This window comes from Ursus americanus, chromosome 11, assembly GCF_024610735.1.
Source record: "Ursus americanus isolate L20-20 chromosome 11, mUrsAme1.1.p, whole genome shotgun sequence".
In the NCBI taxonomy this organism is placed as follows: Eukaryota; Metazoa; Chordata; class Mammalia; order Carnivora; family Ursidae; genus Ursus; species Ursus americanus.
In genome coordinates, this window is record NC_142137.1 from 68578830 (window position 1) to 68602763 (window position 23934).

Sequence of the window (23934 nt, forward strand, 5' to 3'; positions counted from 1 at the left end):
CCGGTTGACCTGGCTGGCGGCCGGGTCTTTGGCCTGTGCTCGTTCACTGCTCCCCTTTCCACGGGGTGCTGGCCTGCGGAGCCCTCCGTGGAGAATAGGACGGGTGCTCAACAGAGCGGTGCACGTGGCCAGACGATGCCGGGGGCACCGGGGGGGGGGGGGGTGCGGCACAGGACAGTGAGCGCGTGCGCGGCCCTATTACACACACTGCAGCTGTGCCGAAGCTGGTTTGCTGTCTTTGATTTAGCGGGATTATAAAAAGAAGGCTTTGAATAGGTCATGTCTCTGGAAGAGCCTTTTGGAGACCACCGGGGGAGGGGCGGTTACCCAGCGGCCTCCAGCTCTGTCCTCTCTGGGAGGGAGCTCTGACTCCGGAGAATTCGAACCCAGCCAAGCCATGTGGCCGGTCCCCTCCTGCCTTCTACCCTCACCTGACTCGGGCAGCACGGGGTGAAGATTGCTTCCAGTTGGCCGGCTTCCAGGTCGCGCATGCTTGGACGGCAACCTGCTCTCAGAGCAGCCCATTGCAGAGGAGTCCACGTGGAACATTGACCCCGGCCCCCGCAGCCAGGGCAGTCCGGCCAAGGTGATGAAGGTTCTGGCCCCGTTATGCCCACCGTGGACGATATCCTGGAGCAGGTCGGCGAGTTTGGCCGATTCCAGAAGCAAACCTTCCTGGCCCTATGCCTGCTCTCAGCTGCCTTCGCCCCCATCTACGTGGGCATCGTCTTCCTGGCCTTCACCCCGGATCACCGCTGCCGGAGCCCCGGGGCGGCCGAGCTGAGCCGGCGATGCGGCTGGAGCCTGGCAGAGGAGCTCAACTACACGGTGCCCGGCGCGGGGGCCGCCGGTGAGGCCTTCCCCCGCCAGTGCCGCGGCTACGAGGTGGACTGGAACCACAGCGCCCTGGGCTGCGTGGAGCCGCTGGCCGGCCTGGCCGCCAACAGGAGCCACCTGCCGCTGGGGCCCTGTCGGCACGGCTGGGTGTACGACACGCCCGGCTCGTCCATCGTGACCGAGGTAAGGGCAGGCCCCGTGTTTGGGGGAACAGGTGGGTTTCAGGGGCAGGGAGGAGACATACAACAAATCCTAGGAGTTTCGGTTTCTTATCAGGAAAGAGGGAGGAGAGCTCTATCGCTAGTACTTAGGATATGTCTGCTCCGTCCTGGGTGCTCTGCGTGCTTCCGCTCTCTGGTCCCCCACAGACGCTGGGCATTAGAGGAGCAGGCTAGAGGTCGGGGAGACCTTCGCCAGCCAGGCTGAGCTGGACTGTTGGAACATGGGTCTACGGGGAGACAGGTTCCTCTTCTTTCTGCCCCACTGGCTTCTCCAAGAGCCTGTAGAATTCCTTGGGATGCCATTAGAATGGTGGGTCCCCCTTCTTCCACTCAGGTGACAGCTAAGTGCCGGCTGGGGTGGTTTGGAAAGCCGCCCTGGCTTTGGAGTCTGACTGTTTCAATCCCAGCTGAGCCCCAACCAGCTGGGCATCCCCGGGTATGTTCCTCCGCATCTCTGAGCCTCTGCTTCTCATGGGTGAGCCGGGGATGGCCATCGCTGCCCCACAGGGTCGGCAAGTTCAGCTGTGGGTGGCGGCCCCACTCCCGGCCTCCAGGACGGGGTAATGGTGTCAAGGGGCCTTGCCTGCATAGTTGAGTGGGTCCCTTCTGCATTGCGCCTCGAGAATAATTTAGTAAAAGGCCACCGGATTTTCTTTTCTTCGTGGATCTTTTTGAAAGCGGGGTCTGCGGCAGACACTGTGCTGACTAGACACAGGGGCTCTACAGCTGGGGGGGGTAGCGGGGAGAGGGGCAAGAGGACTCAGCACTCTCCCTCCGCATTGCTTTAAACCGGCCTTTGCCTCCGCTCCTCATCCGAAACTGAAGCTGATTCTTGGGGGATTGGCCTTAGTGATTCCTTTATGCAGAAATAATCTTTAACTGAACCTTGCCTTGGACGTTGGAACTCGCCTGAGGGAGGGTGCTGAGCCAGCTTGTTTGAGTATCCCACGGGCACTGCCCCTCCGCGGATGGGGCCTGGGGCTCTGACTGGGGAAGGAATGTGCCTGTTCCCTGACTTCTGGGTCCCCTGCCCTGTCAGCTGCAGCCCCACAGTGGTCTGGGGGCCCCCTCCAGGCCAGTTAGCTCCGGTTTCCCCGGCCTGAGAGCATGAGCAAGAGAAAGGACTCAGCCCCAGGTCACGGGATTCACCGTTTCCAAACTTGTCTCATCCTAGAGATCTGGATTCTGCTCAGAGATCTGCTGAGACAGGCTCCGCAGCAGTCTGTATTCTGACAGGGACTCTGGGTGGAGAACACAGAGTGTGCCTGAGACCCCAGGCCCTAGCCCTGGCGGAAACCCAGTGGGAGCACTACCCCCATTCTGCACCGCCCCAGGCTTTCCTGTGGGCTGGGCCTGTCTTCCTGGTGTGCACGAATGTGCTGGGGGGCAGTGGTTGGGTGTGAGTTTTGGGGGGCACGGGGCATGGCAGGTGACTCTAGACATGAACCCTGAGCACAGTGGGGGGCAGAGAGCTCAGCAGGAGGCCGTGGTGGCAGGTGAGGCCAGAGGGCCCTGCCTCCAGCTCTGCGTGCCCTGGCTTCTGCACAGTCTGGGGGACAAGATGGCGCCCTGGGCGTTCAGGAAGAGGGGCGGGGACATCTTACAGACACGCTCACCGGGAAGATTAGAACAAAAGACAAGAAACGGTGCCCTGCAGCTCTGGTGGGATCTGGAGCACACAGAACGTGGTCTTGGCCGGTTGGCTGGAGGCTTGAGAAAGACAGTTGGGCAGTTGCAGATGCAGACCCTGGCACAGCCAGATAACACCCAAGGGTATCTGTCCCTCCGTCTGCTAATGGCAGGGCCCGGGGCAGACGGGAGAACCGAAGAGCCGCAGAAGCTCCGTGGGGAGGCTGTGATTTCAGCCGAAGGGAATGAATGTTTGGGTTGGTAGAGGGAAGGCCGGAGATGCTGAGTGACAGCTTGTCGTGCCCCCCAGAGCTGAGCCACTCAGGGGAGCAGACCACGGGCTCTGGGCAGCAACAGCGGGTGTAGACAAGCTCAGGATTCGTTTCTGAAAGTCAGGTGGTGACACAGTGCTACCTAGATTTTATTTTGGAAAGCTCTCATGTCCAGAAAGTAAGCAGCCAGTCAGAGGGAACCCCAGGCTGATGGGGCCCAGAGCCTTGGGGCCCTTCAGGATCGACCCCTGAGCCCGGGACAGGGGCCTGGCTTTAACTGGCAACCTAGAGATTTGGGGCTGTGGTGTGTAATAAAACCTCTGTTCTAGAAGTTAAAGGGTTTGTTATTTACCTAAACCGTTTCCACTTCCGTGATCACACCAGCTCTGTGAGTGGGACGGGACAGGCACAAGACACACACGGTTCAGACTGGGAAACTGAGGCCCAAAGTGGCTAAGTGACTTTCCTACTGTCGCACGTCCCCCAGTGTCATGTGGTGGTGGGGGACCATGAATCCAAAGTAACTAGAGTGGGACAGAGACGGGGAGAAAGGAAGGATGTGCCCCCGGCCGCCACCTCGTCAGGGCTGTGCCAGGAACGGGGACGATGTGAGGGCTCCCGCTGTGGAGCTCCACGCCTTACTTCTCCCTCCTCTGCGCCCCGAAGAGGAAGAAGCACACCGCTTCCTCCTCCGCCTCCTCCTCAGTGCCCAGGTGTGTGCCCCCTGCGGTGGGGCTTCCCCAGCACACAGCCCAGCCCTTCCCCAGGCGGATCTGCCCTGCCTTTGCCTCTGTCTCCCTCCTGCCTGGTCGCTCCTCTCTCTGGCTCTGGGCACAGTGCTCCCTCCGAGTCTCCGGCCACCCTGGGCCACTTGTGGCCACATCCGTCATGACAGAATCTCCAGAATTATCATAGGTGGACTTCACATAATTAAATGTATAATTAGAAGGTACGTAATGGATGACTTTTGACCAGTTCTGGAAAACACGTTCGATTTCTTCTGCTACATTTCTGTCTTTAGGAAATTACTGTGCTGTACTTCTTTTTAGAAGACGTATCTGTTGGCCGTGTTGTCTTTCAGTAACCGACTGTCAAGGTCAAAGCTCTTGGCAGTTGTGAGGGTAAAGCCAAGATATTAGGCATCATACTGGGAGTAGCTGAGATTTGCCAGAAACCTGGAATTTCTCTTATTGAAAATGTGGGAAGAGAAAATGACGTGAAACTCTTGGGGGGGGGTGGGTATCACACTTCATGGTAAACATTGAACTTTGTCCGGAGAGAAGACAGAGGTGTGGTTTGACTTACACACGGTCTTGTGTCTTCGGCCCCTCCGACCGTGGTGTGACCCGCAGTTTAATCTGGTGTGTGACGACTCTTGGAAGGTCGACCTCTTTCAGTCCTGCGTGAACCTGGGCTTCTTCCTGGGCTCTCTGGGTGTCGGCTACATCGCAGACAGGTACGTGAAGGCCCATCAGACTACCCGCAGCTGTGATGCCGTGAGGAGAGTGGACCATAGGGGACAGTGGTGGAAGCATCTGGCCAGTTGACATTGACCACAGACACTGATGGGGAAAAGACACGGTAGCTAGTGCTTTGGACTGGGGTCGGGCAGCAAGACGGAGGAAGGGTGGGGTTTTAGGATGGATTTCAGGGGTCAAAACTCATGCAGATTGTATAGTTGGGGTGGTGGGCTGAGAGAAGGTGGGGACAAAGCTGAGGTTTATGCATGGAGCAGATGGGTGAGGTGAGAGTAGGGCCATCATTTGAGATGGGACGGAGCAAGGTAGCAGCAGACTTCGTTGCAGGGGAAGGAGGTGAGGAGCCATCAAGGGTTCTGTCCTGGCAGCGTGAACATTGCAGCTGTGCTAAGTGAGTCCGGGAGGCACAGAAGAGATATCACGTAGGGAGTTGGACACATGAGTTGTGCTCAGAAGAGAGGTTTGCGTTAGAGATAAATATTTGGGATTTGTCAGCAGGAACTGCTATTTCAGGCTGTCAGCCATGTTTGAGATAGGCTAGCAGGTGTATAGAGAGATGTGTGGAGGTGGATAGGGAAGGAGATGCTGGCAAAGGAGATTTGGAAGAAATGGCAGGGGTTTAGAAAGACAACCACTGTCCTGGGATCGTGCGAAGCTGTAGAACCCAGATGGGACGGGCCTGATGGGGGGAGTGACCCAAATCTGGCCACGGCCCCACGACTGCCAGTGGCAAGGGTGGTGTCAGGGGAAGGCTGAGGAAAAGCAGGAGAGGAGAAAGTGGAGTTTGTGTGTGTGGACAGCTCCGTAAGGCAAGGGGGCCAGGAAGGACAGGGACAGGTGAAGGGCCCAGGATGGGGGCGACTGCATTGTGGAGGGCTTGAGGGGCCAACGGGGCAGTGGCGGGGTTGGGCCCCAAGGGAGTAGGGGGAGCAGCCTTTGGTGGGAGGTACAGGAGAAAAGATGGAGGAGGTGGACACAGATGACGTTAGTGCTGGTTGTTCCGAGGTGACAAGGTGTGAGCGTCCGACTGGAAGTTTCTACATTAGTACAGGACGAGGATGCTTATTGGCTGTTGTGCAGGCGCACTGGGCAGGAGCACGGGGCTGGAGGCAAGGAGGCAAGGAGTAGGGGGTGAGGGGCCCGGGCTGGAGTGTAGGAGGCAGGGGGCAGGGAACGCAGAGGTCACGGGGTGGAGGGATCTAGGGGTGGGGACCAGGTCGCTGTCCCTTGCTTCCTTGAGTAGCTGCTGGAGTGAGAGATGAGGTTGGAAAGATGGAGTCAAGGAAGCTCCCTACTGGGATGAAGAGTTAGCAGATGATTTCCCCATTTCATTCACGAAAAAGGCAAGGGACATAATCCTCAATCGTTATACCATTAGAACTGAATATTTTCCCCAGAGAGTTTCTGAGGCCGCTGATAAGACTAGCATGTTAATAATAATACAGTCTGCCGGCAAGGAGAGGGGGCACGCGTGGGAACCTGCAGAGCCCCTGGGAAGCATCCCCCGCTGGCTGAGGTGCCAGATGCCGGAGAGCATCAGGATCCTGGCTTCCTCCTTACAGTGAGCTGATGGGCCTCGAGAGGGCTGCTGCTCCCTGAGGAGCACATGGCTGGGCCCTGAGGTGGGGCAATCGCTCAGGACGGCAGTGGTGCGTGCCTCCCGATCGAGACCCTTGCTGTCCCTTGGTGCCGTTGCACCCCACCTACTCCACAGTACCCCCTCCCTTCCTTGTCTCCTTTTCTCTGAAGGTTTGGCCGAAAATTATGTCTCTTGGCCACCACCCTCATGAGCACCGTCTTGGGCGTCCTCATGGCGGTGGCGCCAGACTACACGTCTCTGCTGCTCTTCCGCCTGCTGCAGGGGCTGGTCAGCAAGGGCAGCTGGACGTCTGGCTACATCCTGAGTAAGTGTCTGCTGGGCTGCATTCCCACCAGGGCAGGAGGGCAGGTGGAAGTGGGTGGAGCCAAACATGGAGGTGGGATTTGGGGGGAGAGGGGATGCTTGCGGTGTCTAGAGAAATTGTGCTAACTCTATGAATATGTGATTGTCTGTCTGACCGGGCAAGGCACTGCGTGGGGACAGGTTCCTTCCTTCTCCCTTCCTTCCTCCCTCCCTTCCTTCCTCCTGTCCTTCCTTCCTTCCTTCCTTCCTTCCTTCCTTCCTTCCTTCCTTCCCTACCTCCCTACCTCCCTCCCACCTTCTATCCCCTCAAGGCTTTCCCCATGGTCTTGCAGGTCACACAGTCCCGGGGCCTCCGCTGGTGGCTCATTGGTCTCCCTTATTGGCTTCTCTTCTCCCCAGCCCTCCACATGGCAGGACCCAGGACTTTGTCCTCCCTGTCCCCAGATCTTCTTTACCCAGCCCCCAGTCTGTGACGTGCCCTCTGTCCAGGCGCTCAGGCCAGACGTCTGGCAGTCAGCACGGCCTCCATTTCTCTACGCCCGATTCCGGCCCCTCAGGGCCCCTGCTGCTGGCTTTCCTTTCACAGCACACCCGGCTCCACTGTCTCTTCTCTGCCCCTGCCCCTGGGCCCAAGCCAACACTGCCACTTCACCTCCACACGGGTCCCCAGTCTCAACTCAGCAGCGGACGTGGAGCGTGTCGCCCCTCCTGCAGCCCAGGCCGGCCTCCGAAAGGCCCCCGCAACGGCCTGGCCCCAGCACTGCCCCTTCCCCTGGAAAGCCTAATCCTCAGTTCCCTCCACCTGGAACTTCACCCTTGAGGCTCACCCCTCTGCGCTGCTCTCTGAAAAGCTGCATCCCCTTCCCCCTCCACTCCCCAGATCCCCTTCTACCAGTTAACTTTCTGTTCCCCTGTGGCACAAAGTGCGTTCCGGCCCGGCACACAATTTCCTCATTTGCTGGGTGTGCCCTCTCCTGAGGATGTGGGGTTTTGAGGGCACGACTCTGCCCATGGGGCTAACGACACGCCCCAAACGCCCAGAGTGGGGTCAGGTCCCTGGTAGGCACCAGCGATGCTTGTTAAGTGAGTGTGAGAAATGTCACAGCTCAGTGTGGAGCTTGTCGGCGCAAAGCTCTGGGGAGGAGAGGGGGACCCGTGTTCAGGCAGACTGAGCCCTGAAGCACCCGAAGGACGTTACAGGTGGCAAATGGGGGATTAAAAAAGGAAGAGCTGGAGAGAAGTGGGGACCGACAGCCGGGTGCATCTCGGGGGGCCCTTGAGCTGAGCGGCATGGGCAGGACGAGGGGAGGGAGCCTGGGGTCAGGCAGGCGGGGGCAAGGGGCGGGGGCTCGCCAGGAGGGAAGGAGGCCACGGGGAGCACAAGGAGCCCCCGTGGTGACTCATGTCCTGTTTCAGTCACAGAGTTCGTGGGCTTGGGCTACAGGCGAACGGTGGCGATCCTCTACCAGACGGCCTTCACGGGGGGGCTCGTGCTGCTCTCGGGGGTGGCCTATGCCATCCCTCACTGGCGCTGGCTCCAGCTGGCCATCTCTCTGCCTACCTTCCTCTTCCTGCTCTACTACTGGTACGTGGGTCCTGCAGGGGGGCCTTGCTCCTCTCTCCCCCTCCCAGGACCACGCTCAGTGAATTCAACTGCCTGCTGACCTTGGCGGCCACAGGGGCCATCCTCCCAATGGCCACGGTGGCCACAGACTCGGGCCCAGGGCTGCTCCCGCCCTTTGTGCCATTTGGGGTGTTCTAGTATTAGAGGGTGGCCCCCATGACATGGGGAGCTACCCTCAGACAGAGCCTCTTTCAACTGGCGTCCCCTTAGATAGAGGGGCAATGCTTCAAGTTAGATAAGAAGCCACCTAGCCACATTTAGGCATTTGCTGTTTGTTGAATGAATGAATGAATGAATGAATGAACGAACGAGTGAGTGAATGAAAGTTCTCGGGAAATGTGCGCATTAAGCCATTGTGAGACAAACCAGTCCCAATGAGGTATTAATCTTACTAGCGGACAGCACTTGGCAGAGTCCCAAGGGATAAGCAGCTGGACAGATGAGTTTTGAGTTTTGATTGTGGGACAGGGAAGGGGTGCAGAGAGAAATATCTCCTCCCTGCACCCTTTGTCACCATTCTGCTGAGGGCAAATTATCTGTGGGTAGCACCGAAGGAGACCCAATCTCTCTCAACCAGGGCTTGCCGCGAGGAGCGGTCCATCTGTGGTCAGGGCGAGCAAGCCTGCTCTCTCCCCATCAGGGTGAAAGATGGGGCTCCCCAGTGGGGAAGGATGCCCTGGCTGAGCTCTCGCTGGCTGGACAGGGTGGACCCATGCCTGAGTGTTTGCAAAAGACCTCGTGCCAGAGATTCCCAATCTTCACGTTCTGACATCCTTGCCCCGTTTGAAATGGACCACATGCTATCTGTTTATTTGGTTTTGGAGATATTTTGAGACTTGTTCAACACCCTTGCATGACGCGGAGACGCCCTGCTGGCGCACAAGGGCTGGGGAGCCCACGGAGCATCGATTCTGTGAGAGGAGTTTCCAGGGGGACAAGGGCTGCCAGCGGTCAGCAGAGTGTGGGACTCCCCCTCCATGAAGTGAAGGCCAAAGCAGTGGTTCCCCTTTTGCCCCTAAATCTTCTCAGGTGGCACTGAGACTGGGAGGGACTCACGGAGCTCCTTCGTGGGCCCCCTGAGCCAGCACAGGATGCCCCAGCTCCTCGTCCACTAGCTGCTTGAGGCATCACAGTCCCGCAGGGGCGAGGGTGGGTGGCTCGGAGCGAGAGCATCACTCTGAGCAGGGCTTAACATCAGACGCGCTCTGGGCCGCCCGCCGCCGAGGGCCGCTCTGTGTCTGCAGGTGTGTGCCCGAGTCCCCCCGATGGCTGCTGTCGCAGAAGAGAAACGCTCAAGTGGTAAAGATACTGGACCACATCGCCCAAAAGAACGGGAAATTGCCTCTCACTGATCTAAAGGTGACACACTAGCAAGGGGTTTCTCACATCACTGAACTTTGGGTTGTGTTTAGGATCTAGAAAATGCTTCCGGGCCGCCTTGAGGAGCAGGACGGCCCTGGAGGAATTGGGGTGACGCATGCTGAGCCCAGGAATGGTGGGGTGGCTCTGAGGGCTTCGTCTGCACCCCCCAGCCTGGATGCAGCTGACCCTCTGACTCCCTCCTAGATGCTCTTTCTCGAAGAGGATGTCACCGAAAAGCTGAGGCCCTCCTTTGCGGACCTGTTCGTCACACCACAGCTGAGGAAGCACACCTTCATTCTGATGTATCTGTGGTAAGGGGTTCCTCCTGTACCTTCCCCGTTGGAACCGGGGGGCTTGCCCGGGCACTGGGGTACGAGTTAAAGACGCTGGAGCAGTGCAGGTGGGAAAAGACGCATGAAAAGGAATTTCTAAATGAATTTCAAGCAGTCAATGAGCTTTTAGCAAGACATCTTCATTTCTCCCTTGAGGATGGAGTAATGGGGGCAAGACCATTTCAGGAAGAAGCGTGCGTTTCGTGTGCGAGGTCAACAGCAAGATGAGTGAAGCATGATGAGGGGATCCAGAGTTGCCTCCGATCCCACGGGTCTGTCTTTGGGAACAGACGTGTCTTGACTTCGCGTTGGAAGGTGGATGAGATTTCCGTGGCTCCTGGTGCTTCCAAAGAGGCAGATCCCTCCCCACCTCTTGGCACTTTAGAGACCCTGCCTGAGAGAGGCTGTGCTGTTATTATCCACTGATTACAAGACTCGTGTCCACATATGGACTCACCCACGTAGGTCCACCCCCGGGGTCTGCTCCCCTCCCCAGGCTGCTCTCTTGCAGTCCCCTACCCTGTTCCCTCGGAGGATATCCGCCAGCTCCCCATCACCTGAGCTTTGTCCTTGACATGAATGTGGGTCTTCGGTCGCTTCCCCCCAACCTCTGGGGCTGAGTGGCTGGACTGTGGACTCCCCTTTCAGGGGTGCCACTCTGCTGCTGGTACACTCGTTTCCACTTCCAGGAAGGTTTTATTAGAAGCAAGGGTTCAGGCTAATAGGGTGATGTTTGGCACATGGTAGCCCCACAAATATTTGCTGAAGGTTGAATGAGTAACCGCGGTTCCGCAGAATGCATCCCAAGTGCAGGAGACACTGGCCAGGCTCACCATGCCCTCCCTTTGCCCCACCAGTCCCCTGCTGTGTCCCCGTGTTGGCCCGAGTCCTACAGCCAGCCACACGATGGGCCCTGGCAGGCTTTGCTTACAGCCCAGCTGCCTGGTGCCCTTCCGCCCCCCCCTTACCTTTCTACTCGCTGCCCCCACTGCCATCCCCTAATGCACTCCTCTCCAGGGGGTGCTTTGGCTCCTCTGCTCTCACACTGCTGCACCAACTCCCCCTGCAAATTCTGCTCTATTTTGAAGGGTCACTCCCCTGTCTACACCCTCTGCTGGCTTCCTAATCCACTGAGGACAGAACCAAGTCCCTTTCTGTGGCCTACATGGAGCTGACCCTGGACACTGCTCCTCCTGGCCGCCCCCCCCACCTGCTCCTTCCTCGCAGCATCTTGGGAGGCACACCCCGCACTTCCCAGCTTGCCCCGTGTGACTCCAGAAAGCTCCAGTTTCTCTCTGACTCAGCTTCCTCCTCAGCCAATGGGGGTACCGTACTACCTCCCTCACCGGGCGTGCTGGCAGATTCATGAGGTAATCCGTGTCAATGGCTTAGAACCACAGGCCGCTATTTTAACATGTACATGCAATTTGTGGGTTCAGCCAAAAGATGGCAGCCCTGCACATTTGTTCATTGTTTTTTTGCCCAGAAAATCAAGTTTCTATATTCCTTTCTCTTCGATCAATCTCTTTATCAGTAATAGGTGACTCTTCCCATTTAACTGGGGCAAAGGGAGGGAATGGTGAGCCTCTCGGAACTTAGGAATGATTCAGGGCTAGAAACAAGTGCGTCCCAATGTTTCCCTGCGTGCAGCTTTCTGAAACGAGGGAGCGTATTGATGCGAAGTCGGTTGTGATCTCAGTGTTGGAGCTGATAGGCAGTTCACACGCTGGGATAAGACAGCATCTTCTTAGCAGCCAAAATCTCTTCTCACGGTGTAAATACCAATGTAATGATCAAATGTTTCTAGCTTCCAAAACTACATGATGTCACCAAAAAAGACACATGGGACTCTAAATTCTCCCTGAGTGACTTAGCGGGTCCCCATCGATCTCTGTGCCATATTCTGCACCACTGCTATTCTTCCCGGGAATACGGACGGAGGGGTCCTGCAGTGGGCTACAGGGTGGGCGAGGGAGGGGAACCGCGCTGTTAATGACAGCACTGCGGTGCAGCTGGGAAGACTTGGCCAGCATCTGCTCTGCTGTGCTCTGTGTACTTGACCTTGGGAAGATGACGATGATGACACCAGTGATCGCTCATCTTTAGCGAGTGCTTTCTACGTGCCAGGAATCACACCAGGCACGCACCGTGGGACAGGGAAGGGGTGCAGAGAGGGTTGTGGAGAGAAACAGCTCATCCATGCACCTTTGGTCACCGTTCTGCTGAGGACAAACCAGATCTGTAGGTGGCACTGCAGTGGGACAGTCTCTCTAAATGAAGGCTGGCTGCTAGGACAAGCCTGCTGTCCCCTCGCCAGGGTGGAACAAGGGGCTGCCCAGTGGGAAAGGACGCTCTGGCCGAATCTTGATGTTTGGCAGGATGGGACTGTGTCTGAGTGTTCCCGGAAGACCTTGTTCCATTTATTGATGAGGAAATTGAAGCCCAGAGGTTACTTGAGGTCACACAGCTTGTTCAGCAGTCTGATTGCTGAAACTGCTCACTCACGGACGCCTTCTGCCCAGCCCCTTGTAGCCGCTGGGGCCTTAGGGTCCTCCTTTGCCGTCTCTAGGACACGTGGTTATATCCTGAAAGTCATTAGATCCCATCAGTCCTGAGGAGAGCTTCTCCCTGAGTGCGCCTCTAGGACACGCTTCCTGATTTTTATCCCCTCTTCTCAGGTTGCTCCAGGACATTCGAAATCGAGTGACATGCATCCCTCTCCAGCTCATGGGGACCATAGGGACCTTTGTCCTTGCTGCCAGAATCCTAACTCTCTCTGGTCCCACAGACGGGAGCCCCCGCCTGAGACTCTGCTTCTCCTCTGTGCCCAGGTTCACCAGCTCCGTGCTCTACCAGGGCCTCATCATGCACGTGGGGGCCACCGGGGCGAACCTCTACCTGGATTTCTTTTACTCGGCTCTGGTTGAATTCCCGGCGGCCTTCATCATCCTCGCCACCACTGACCGCTTTGGCCTCATCCGCCCGTCGGCCGCGTCCAATCTGATGGCGGGGGCGGCCTGTTTCGCCATGATCTTTATCTCACATGGTGAGTCGTGCATTCCCCTCATCTTCTAGGTAATCGAATTATCGAACCAAAATTCGAATCGAATTTGTGCAGTGTTTCAGGTCCTGGATATGCCGCTCGAACAAGAACAAAGACAAAGACAGGGTGTTACCTTAGTCTACCGCTGTGGTTCTTTTTTTTTTTTTTTTTAAATTTTAAATTGGGTATAACATACATGCAATGAGCACATGATAAGTGTGCAAGCTGATGAATGTTTGCATAGTTACGTGTCTGGGTACCACGACCCGGAACATGGAGCATTTCCAACAGCTCAGAAGGATCCCCCACGTTCCCTGACAATTCGTACTCACCACCCCCTGCTCTCCGTCACTGAAAAGTAATTTTGACAGCATTCCACCACATAAATCCCATGCTACTTACCTATCCCACTGCTGACTGACACTTGTGTGATTTCCGGCGCCTGCCTACTGGGATATAAGCCACAGGGAACATTCCGGCACATGTGTTTTCATGGGCATAGACTCTCATTTCCCTTGGGTACAAATCTGTGTGTGCATTTGCTGGGGAAGTGGAGGGGGGCATCTTTGTAGCTCGAAGTTGACACAAACAGGTTTCCAAAATGGTGGGACTCCCCCTGACAACACTGGAGTGTTCAATTGTTCCACATCCTCGCCAGCACTGGGTATTGCCAGTCTTTCTGTCACCAGCCATTCTGGCAGGTGTGTGCTTTTGTTCACCGCTCTTACAACGCAAGATAATCCAAAGCACAATAACTTTCGTCAGTGTTAATTTGAGTACACAAATTGCCTTTGTTACATTTGGGAAGACGGTGAACAAGCACCGGGCAGATTTGCTGTTTTCTGTTTGTATTGCTTGTGTTCTGTCCCTGTGTGAGTTATACGAGTTGTTCCGGTACGCTTTTATGGAGAGGGTATTGTGGGAAGTGTTTCCTGCAGTCTGTATTCTCAAGAGCCAGGCTGTATAGATCAGGCTGGAAATAAAAAGGTGGAAAAAGACGGCTCAGTTTTCTTCTCCCTCCTTGCACGGAGGGAACAAAGAAAGCAGGGAAAGGAGCAGAGTCCGTTGGAAATAGATTTTACCCATGAATGGGAAAAATTTTTTATTTTATTTTATTTTTAAAAAATTTTTTAATTATTTATTTTTTATAAATTTATTTATAAATAATTTTATTTATAATTTTTATAAATGTATTTATAATTTATAAGTAAATAAATAAAATTTATTTATAAATTTATTGATAATTTATAAATAAATAAATAAAATTTATTATAATTATATTTATTATATATTTATTATAATTATATTTAATTATAATTATAAATCATAAATAAATAAATAATTATTTATTTAATTTTTAAAAGAATTATTATTTAAAGAAATTTTTTTTAAGTAACAGCACTGGGTGCAGAGAAGGAGCCCAAAGTCTAAGACTGTTCATTTATCACCGGGGCAGAGCCCAGGCACCATGCTCCCTGGTCCCATGCCCCCCAGAGACCTCCTCCCATCCCCCACCCTCTCCACTTGCCTCTACTTAGTCCTTGTTACATAAGATGATAACCACTCACTCCCTCCTCCAGGAAATATTTCAAGTACCTTCTGTGTGGCCGGCACACATTTAGACCCTGGGATCTCAGCAATGAGCAAAGCAGAGAGAGTTCTTGCTTCCGAGTTTACGTTCTAGAGGGAAAATGCCAAGGTGAAGCACGGTGGGCGTTAATCCTTTGTGTGGTGGTCAGGAGCGGTCTTAGGAGACCTAAATGAGGGGAACGAGCCATGGCACCCTCTGGGGAATGTGCTTCCCAGGCAGGAGGACAGCAGTGGGAGGATCCCCGAGGAGGGTGGAGCTGAGCATTCAAGGAGCAGCCGGAATCCCTGTGCCCGAAATTGGGAGAGCAGGGCAGGAGTGGGGGACAGGTGGGGGTTAGCAGGAGGCAGCCTCGGACAGTATCCCCAGTGTGGAAGGGAAGCGCTGGCTTTGGGCAGGGGTGCTCTCCACAGTCCCTCTGGCTGCTGAAGGGAGGGGTGCCCCCAGCGCCGAGGGGGGCCAGGGCAGTAGAGCAGCTCAGCACACGGAAGACCCCAGCGTGTGTATGCGAGGCCCTCCCCGTAGATACTGAGTGAATGTCCTTATCCTTTCTCCTTAGGAGGGAGGTGGGGGGGGCGGGGGTCCATGATTAATGGCCTGGCTGGGGCTCTCCACCTTGTGAGGAGCAGCAGGGGGCTGGGAGACTGTGTTGGACCTGGCGGTGAGCTCATTCCTAAGGCCGCTGTGTCCTCTCTCCTGGGAGCCTCATGCTGGCTGAGTGAGACGAAGCATTTCTTCCATGAGCAGCCAGAATCTGGGGACAGGGTCAAGATGACATGATGTCTGTGAGCCCAGCGGCGTTATTAGTCGCCTGGCGTGTCCCAGGGGCCACTTGCTTGTTAGTTGTGGGAAATTCCAGGTGGAGTGGGTGATGGTGCCCAGTTCCTCAGTCGGTCCTCAGGAGGGGGAGGGCTTCCTGGACCCTCGTGTAATCGGGAGCCCCACAGCCACCTGCTAAGATGAGGCAAGGGTTTGCTTCTCTAGTCCTCACATCTGAGACTATCCTGAAAGGTGTTTTATTTTTAAAAAATGTGTTTGGAAATTAAGACTAAATTGAGGATTAGAAATCTGGTCTATCGGCTCCAGGGCTGCTGCCCAGGGGGCTGCGTTTGTCGTGGACCTACTGTGTCCCGTGCTAGCAGTGACTCTTGCATAGTAATTAACAAGCCAACGTTTCTGGAATGGCCATGGTGGACACTTGACATGTATCATCTCAAAGTCTCATAACAACTTGCAGGCTGGCTATAATTATTCCCATTTTACAGCTGAGGAAACCAAGGCCCAAAAAGGTAAGTCACGTGGCTGAAAGGAGGCAGAGCTGAGATCCAAACCGCGTGTTCTTTCCTCTGCACAAAGGAGTCTCCCTGCTGTGTCACCATCAGGTTCTGAAACCTCTCAAGACTCAGTTTACTTATCCCAAAACGAAAGGGTTAGACGAGGCCGTCTTTGGCTCTTCCGGCTCTGAAGTCCAAGCTTCCTAACGTGGCTCCTCGAGGGAGGGAACTCCGTGGGCACAGTCCCCCTGTGAGCTCCTCTCCTCCGTGTGTCTCCCGTCCAGATCTACGCTGGCTAAGCATCACCGTGGCTTGTGTCGGCCGGATGGGAATCACCATCGTGTTCCAGATGGTGTGTCTGGTGAGCGCCGAGCTGTATCCCACATTCATCAGGTGGGTGCACAAAATGGGGGCCGGGGGTGTGTGGTCGGCTCACCACTGACAGCTGGGCACCAGGCAGGCTCAGCGAGAGCCAGCATTTCCCAGAGAGCTCCTCAAGGCTCCTCCAGAGGTTCATCCATTTGGACACTGACTGAGGTGGGGGGTGGGCTTCAAAGAGAGGGTCAACGCCTCATTATGGGAGAGCATGTGCAATGGGAAGGGTGGCGTAGGGTATGCAGTGGGCAAGCATAAGAGAACAGGCGTCTGCACAGAGAGAGGCCTGGGCAGGGAGCGCGACACCAAGTTTCAGCCCAGCCCTCAGCTCCGACCAGTGCAGTAAGCCCGCAGCTGTGAGACATAATGTGCTCGGAGTCCTGACTGGTACTAAATGACACACATACGATGACACGCAAAGCATTTCTAGACATCTGCCGTTTTGCCCCCGACGTTGCTGTTATTTCCATTTCACAGATGAGGAAGCTGAGTTTCAGAGAGGGAAAGAGAACTTGGAAGAGGCACACAGCCAGAAAGTGGCAGAGCATCTTTCTGACCTCGACGCTGGGCTCTTCCTGGGATGACACAGTACTTTTCCATAAGCATAGCAAAAGGCCTAGAAGCCTTATTATTATTATTTTTAAAGATTTATTTATTTTAGGGAGAGAGAGACAGAGTGCATGTGAGTGTGGGGAGGGGCAGAGGGGGAGAGAGAATCTTGAGTAGACTCCTCACTGCGTACAGAGCCTTGCCTGTGTGTGTGTGGGGCGGGGGGCTCAGTCCCACAACCCTGAGATCATGACCTGAGCCAAAATCAAGAGTCAGATGCCCAGTGACTGAGTCACCCATGTGCCCCAGGTGTAGAAGACTTATTGTTTAAAGTCAGGTTTAGACCAAAATTCACTGTAATATGCAGTTTGCGGAGTTTTGATTATATGTGTATTCATTTACCTGCCACCACGATCCATATGGAGACATTTCCATGGCCTCCAGAGGCTTCCTCATGTCCCTTTGCAGTCAGTCTCCCCCTGCCCCATCTCCAGCACCTGGCAACCACTGCTCTGATTTCTCTCCCTTCAGTTTTACCTTTTCCAGAATGTTATTATGTATACGAAGAAACACGGCACGTAGCCTTTTGTGTTTGCCTCCTTTCACGTAGCATGATGGGGGCCATCGCGTGGTTGCAGGTGTCCATGCTCTGCTCCGAGTACTGAGTGGTATTCCAAGGTGTGAATGAGGTACCACGATTTGCTTATCCACTTGCCAGTTCATTGGCATTGACTGCTTTCAGTCTGGAGTGATTACAGTATAGCTGCTCGTACGCGTTCAGGTATGGATCTTGGAGAAGATATATGTTCTCATATCTCTTGGGCAACAACTTAGGGGTGTTCATGTGGTGCGTGTTTCAATTTATAAGAAAATCTCAGCATAATTTCCAAAATGGCTGCAACATCTTGTATTCCACCAGCCACGTGTGAGAGACCCCGTTACTCTACATCTTCGCCAGCACTTGGTATTGTCAGTTTTTTATTTGTCTAAGTCATTCTGGGACGTAGTGGTTTTATTGTGACTTTAATTTACATTTGCCTAATTACCGACAGTGTTCAGCATCTTCGTATGTACTTATTGCCATCTGTTTGAGGAGACTTAGTCTTAAATGAAGAATTTTTATTGTAAAAGTAATTAACCACTTTATTGAAAGTTTTAATTCTGACCTTCGTTAGAATTTGGTGTATTTCCTGAAACTCCTGTTTCTGTCTGTAAGGTTTCTTATTCATCATGCCATCACGCTAATGGTTTCTAAGAAATATTCCAGGTCCCAATCTCTTAGCTACACAGCAACCTGAGCCATTGGGCATAGATTATGAAAATAAATAAATAAACAAATAAAGTTAAAAAAAGTACACACCTTCCAAAATATCAGGAAAAAAATACACATAACCAACACATATTGAAAATAAGACATTAGAAGCAATAAAAAAGCATGATGTAAAAGCTAATGACAGAATTAAGACCAAGAATTTCTGACACTTAAACAAACACGAAGAAGCTCAACTCCTCTAGTGACAAAAGGAGACTCCTTCAGTTGGTTACAAAGCAAAACTGAACAATTTACTGCATAGTGGAAGTACACGACTTTTCTTCGGAAAGGTTGAAAAGAAAAGAATGTACGAAAGCTTATTAGTAAATGCAAACAAAAATATAGCAAGAGCCATAATCTTATCAAAGTTGAATTTTTGCCAGGAATGTATTTAATAAGATAAGGGAGTCCCTAAACAATGATAAAGAGGAAATCCACAATGGTCTCACAGGGAGATTTTATGATTATAGGGATGCCTGGGTGGCTCAGTCATAAAGCGTCTGCCTTTGGCTCAGGGCGTGATCCTGGCGTTCTGGAATCGAGCCCCACATCAGGCTCCTCTGCTGGGAGCCTGCTTCTTCCTCTCCCACTTCCCCTGCTTGTGTTCCCTCTCTCGCTGGCTGTCTCTCTCTCCGTCAAATAAATAAATAAAATCTTTAAAAAAACCATTTAATTAATAGAAAGCTCCAATGATCCTCCTATTGTTCTAGACTGCAGAAAGGGAGAAAGATTTTTAAGAAACATTTTAATAAAGCTAGCATAATATTGGTATCAAAGACCAACAAAGATAAAGAAAATAAGGAAACTATAGGCAAGTATTATTTATGAATGTTGATTAAAATCCCAAACAATACATTATCAAACAGAATAGTGGAGACATTAAAGTAATAAGGTATCATATCAAAGATGAGTTACTCAGAAACACTAAGATAGTCCATTATTAGACAATCTAATAGAATAATTCATGCTAATAAATTGAAAGTTTTTATAGAGCTAATAAATTAAAACTACTATTATCTCTATAGATACTGAAGGGCATTTAATAAAATTCAACATCTGCTCTTGTTATTACAATCTTTCCATAAAACAGGGATAGATAATTTTACATATAATTTCCTCAGTATGTTTTCTCCAGCTAAGAAGAAACATATCATTGAAAGCTGATAAAGTAAGTTATAAATATTTTTAAAGATATAGTGGCAAACACAGATGATATAACCAACTAAGATAAGGTAGTGGGGAGAGGGGTTGGGAAGGAAATGGAACGCACTACTTTTATAATTACAATTGTAGGGAGAAAGATTATGCAAATGAGCATAACAGAAGAAGCTTAAAAGTAACATCCTAAAGAATAAAGCTTTTCCCAGTTTATTGTTCCTAATTTAACCACATTTTTAAAACAAAGCTCAAGATTATTTATAAGAATACAAAAATATCCAGCACTGAACAATGTAAAATTTATCAGTAGCCACAAGAAATATGAATGTTCTAAACACCCCAGTTAAAAGGCAAAGATTATTAGATAGGATAAAAAAGTGAGACCCAACTGTGTATTACTTACAAGAAACTCACTCTTAATATAATGGTGGAGGTAATTCAAGAGTAAAAGGATGGAAAAGGATATTCCATGCAAACACTAATCAAAAGTGGCCATATTCATGCAAGACAGAGTAGACGTCGCAGCAAAGACTACTACCAGGGATGGAGAGGATCATTTTGGGTAGATCATTTCTGTTTCCCCCTCCAGCTTTCTTTGCTCTTCATTCTTTAATACGTTCACTCTACCCTTCCCTGTCTCTTCATGTAAAAAAACAAAAACAAAAAAAAGCTCTACTCACACCAACCAAGTCTCCAACTCTCCAGACACCACCTGGGTATCCTATTCAATTCTGGTGTTAACCACCTGGGGTTAGAGTGGACCCCACGGGTTAAGGGCTCAGTCCCACAAGACTGCCCCCACCTCCGATACCAGGCACAAGCCCCAGGCTGTCACCTGTAATTCTGACCCACTGGCTATAAATCAGGATTCCCAAAGCCCCGTCCTCAAGTTCAATAATTCGCTATCATGTTTCACAGAACTCAGAGAAACACTTACTTACGTTTACTGGTTTATTATTATAAAGGACATAGTAAAGGATATAAACGAACAGCCGGATGCAGAGGCACTTAAGGTGAGCTACAGAAGGGTCCCGGGCACAGGAGCTTTTGTCCTCGTGGACTTGGCGGGCCACCCTCCCAGCACATGGATATGTTCACCAACCCGCAAGCTCGCTGAACCCTACCGTTAAGGGTTTTTATGGATGCTCTGTTGTGTAGGCGTGCCTGATTAAAAATCATTGCTCGTTGGTGATTAACTCTATCTCCAGCCTCTCTCCCCTCCCTGTTCTTGCTCTGGGATCAGGTTATCATTTGGAAAGTTGAATCACAGAGATGTCACCTTTTTTCGTTCTCTATATTTTATCAGGAACCTTGGAGTGATGGTGTGTTCCTCCCTGTGCGATTTGGGCGGGGTCATCACCCCCTTCGTGGTCTTTAGGCTGATGGACATTTGGCAAGGCTTGCCACTCACTTTGTTCGGTAAGACTTTGTGGGATATTTATTATTCTTTCCTTCCAGGCCAGCATGAGTACTTACGAACTATTTGGCCAGCAAATGATATCCTCCGGTGAGTTTAGATAAGACAAGGATGGTGCCTACCCTTCCGCTGTCTCCTGGCTCACTCTGTCTTGCTTCATGGGAAAGTTAAGACTCCATTCCTAGAAGGCAGGCCAGACGTTTACATCCTATGGCTCTTGAGTCCAATAATGCATCCTACAGGACAGAGTTTGGGAGACAGTCTGACATAGCCTCCTGCTTTTGTATGAATTTGACTCCCAATTTTTGTGCATTTAACATGTAATTGCTGGAGGCTTGAAGATGCTAAATTATCACCCTTCTGCTTAACAATTGAGAATAGACACAAGGAGACAAATGAGAATCAAAATTTGGTACCAGCTTTGTCAGTGATACTGTTGGATTAGAGAAGGAGGACAGTCTTCCTCTTCCCTGAACTGAGACCTTGGGACTTCCGAGACCCCGCTTGCCTAACACTTGGTGGAAGGCAAAATGGCTGTCTGTGTGCAGAGAGCTGCTGTGTCTGGGCCCCAGGCAGATCCACCAAGGAGTGGGAGAAGGAGAGAGAGGAGAGAAATAAGGATAGGGGAGGAAAGGGGGGGGAGGGAGAAACGAGAGAGGCCCGCACTGCCCACAAATATAGTCTTTATGCTTCATATCATATTTATAGTAATATAATAGTAACATATAGTAACTATAGTATATATTATAGTTTACAGTAGCTATAATGTATATTATATAACAAATTACATTATAATTATCTAATATGTATAGTTTTGTATATGGTAACTATAATATATATTATATATAATAATAAATGAATCCCCTAAAACTTAAACATCAGTTACGGTAGAATTTACGTAGAAGTAAAATGAAGGCCACGTTCCCTAGTCTTCCTCTGGCATTTCCCCAGTTATCCTACTGCTTGAATTTCTCCCCTAGATGCTCCCGACTTCCAAAACCCAGTGTCTCTCACAGGTGCTTGACCACCAGCCCTTTCGGTAGCGGCCGGCCTCCCTCGGAATGCCATTGGCTGTGCTCTAACGGCTCCGTGTCAACTCTGTTTGCTTTGAAGCGGTGTTGGGCCTGGTTGCCGGGGGAGTGACGCTGCTGCTTCCTGAGACCAAAGGGGTCACCTTGCCAGAGACCATCCAGGATGCAGAGAATCTCGGGAGGTGAGACCATGGTGCTGCGGGCCTCGGGTCCCACGGGGGGAGGCGGGGGCAGGGGGGAGGTCTGCCCTCTGGTGCCCGCATTGCCTCCCTCTGTCCTGAAGGGTTAGGAGAGCTTTGCAGGTAGGTGTGCATCTTTTTTCTTCCTTTTTTATTACTCCCAGGGTTGCTGGAGAGAGAAACACAAACAGCCACTGGCTTTGGGTAAAGAAAGATTGGAGAGCACGATTGTGTGTTTTTGGTGGGCAGTTATCTGTTCTAAACCATGGGATGGAGAACATGTGTCTGAGATGCTGACTGAGCAAGGACTGAGCCCCTAGCTCATCCTTGGAGCTAACGGCTCTGCGTTGGGGATGATTTTTAAATCAATCTTCTGTCCTTTTAGCAAATGTTGGTTCAGGTTCTTTAGTGACTCTCTTTACAAAGAAGAACAGTTTAAAACTTTCATTCCTGTGACGGGGACAAGTGGTTTAATGCAGTCTCAAATTCTACTCTTTTTTTATTTTTTATTTTTTTTAGAGACAGAGAGTGAGAGTGAGTTGGGGGGCAAGGGGCAGAGGGAGAGGGAGAGAATCTCAAGCAGACTCCCCACGGGACACGGAGCCCAACGGGGGCTGGATGCCACAACCCTGAGATCATGACCTGAGCTGAAATCGAGAGTCAGACGCTTAACCAGCTGAGCCACCCAGGCGCCCCTCAGATTCTGCTCTTAAAGCAATAAAAAAGGAAAGGAATAAACAGTGCTCGAGGAAGGGGCCACTCAGGTCCCCCTCCAGGCTCACTGTGGATTCCACGGGAAAGACACATGTGTAGCTGTGATGAGGACAGAAAACAGAGAGACGTGGGCTCAAATCCAGTCATCCACTTGGCCACGTGACTTTGGGGACGTTGTTGAAACTTACAGAAAGTTAACTTCCTTGCCTGAGAAACAGCCTCTCTAGTACTCAGTCTGGAGGTCGCTGGGGAAATGCAATGAGTCAAAGTAGGTGACAGTTACGCATCAATTCCCTGGCACATAGTACGTGTTCAATAAAACTGAGATTTTCTCCAATCTTCTTGCATGTTGTGTGAACTCCTCAGTGAGTCTCAAAACTTCGTGTGCGGAAGAATCACAAAAAAGAAGCTTACTGAAATGCAGATTCCTGGGCCTTCTAGGGTTTTTGACTTAGTACACGAAGGATGGGACCCAGGAATCTGTGCTTTTAATAAACTCCACCAACAAAGGGCATTCAAGTGCTAAATAAACCTCACTTTGAGAAATTCTGGGTGTCTCAGTACTGATAAGGGGCAAACGCTCTATTTTAACTGTAAACATATTTTCTAGTTGCTGACAGCTAATTTGATTGCCAGATTTTAAGCTGTTTCAGGACAATTTGTCCATAGACACCTGCTCATCTCTTGAGATCTCCCTCTGCGGGCGCTTTCCCTCTGTGGGCGCTTTCTCTCTGTTGCTTGCTAATCTCATTTTCACCTTTTCTTTTGAGATTTATTCCCATGGAGAACTTTGCAATAGTTTTGTTTTCCTTTCCTTTCCCTCTTTCTTTCTTTCTTTCTTTCTTTCTTTCTTTCTTTCTTTCTTTCTTTCCTCTTCTTTCTCTCTTTCTTCTTTCTTTTTGTAATAGTTTCTTCTTTTTCTTTTTGTTTTAAAGATTTATTTATTTGAAAGAGAGAGAGAGACAGAGAAAGCAGGAGGGAGGGGCAGAGGGAGAAAGGGTTTTCAGCAGGCTCTGAGCTGAGCGTGAGCCCGACATGGGGCTTGACCCCATGACCCTGTGATCACGACCTGAGCTGAAACCAAGAGTCGGACACTTGACCGACTGAGCCACCCAGGCGCCCTGCAAGTTTCTTAATCAAAACATTGTTTATTTTAACTTTCTTTTTTATTTTTGGCTTCTACAGGATGGCAAAGCCCAAAGAAAACATGATTTACCTTCAGATCCGAACATCAGAACGTGCTGGCACCTGAGAGAGACGCTTCACTGGGACTGAGTAGCAGAGAGGAAGATGGATTTTCATCTGAACAAATACATAGAAACCTGATTTCTCTGTGCTCTTCCTCACACTTGCCTGTCCCTAAACCAATATCCTGAAGAACAGTAAATGTGCTTTGTTTTACCTCCTTTCTTTGAAATCTCCCAAAGCCCTGGCTATCTTTTCTCTACTTACCTTTCCTAGTGAGAGCTGTTGGTCATTACCAGTTACTTAATTATCTAAAGTATTTGGAAGATCCGATAGAATTTAAATATTGCTGTCAAAGAGGCTTCTGTCACCGGTTTCCTAGAGGACGTGTTGCCTTATTCACTCTCTGAACGTAAAGACTCTGTATAGTATCTATCCTGGCACAAGTATT

The 23934-nt window shown here is 51.3% G+C and overlaps 1 protein-coding gene across 1 annotated transcript; it reads left to right on the top strand.

Moving 5' to 3' along the window:
- The first annotated feature begins 516 nt into the window (after positions 1 to 516).
- On the top strand, positions 517 to 23699 carry SLC22A1 (solute carrier family 22 member 1). Its single transcript, XM_045805485.2, has 11 exons — positions 517 to 1020; positions 4312 to 4415; positions 6187 to 6341; positions 7757 to 7925; positions 9209 to 9323; positions 9531 to 9637; positions 12490 to 12704; positions 15848 to 15956; positions 20264 to 20376; positions 21488 to 21587; positions 23484 to 23699. The coding sequence occupies exons 1-11, from the start codon at positions 610 to 612 to the stop codon at positions 23548 to 23550; spliced, it is 1665 nt and encodes a 554-aa protein (XP_045661441.1). The 5' UTR covers positions 517 to 609; the 3' UTR covers positions 23551 to 23699.
- The last annotated feature ends 235 nt before the right edge of the window (positions 23700 to 23934 follow it).

Excerpts from the sequence above, each read along its gene's own strand:
- SLC22A1 (XM_045805485.2), top strand. The coding sequence starts at position 610 with ATGCCCACCGTGGACGATATCCTGGAGCAGGTCGGCGAGTTTGGCCGA. Across the intron at positions 15,957-20,263 it reads CTGTATCCCACATTCATCAG|GAACCTTGGAGTGATGGTGT; the intron begins GTGGGTGCACAA and ends ATATTTTATCAG. Across the intron at positions 20,377-21,487 it reads CTTGCCACTCACTTTGTTCG|CGGTGTTGGGCCTGGTTGCC; the intron begins GTAAGACTTTGT and ends TTTGCTTTGAAG.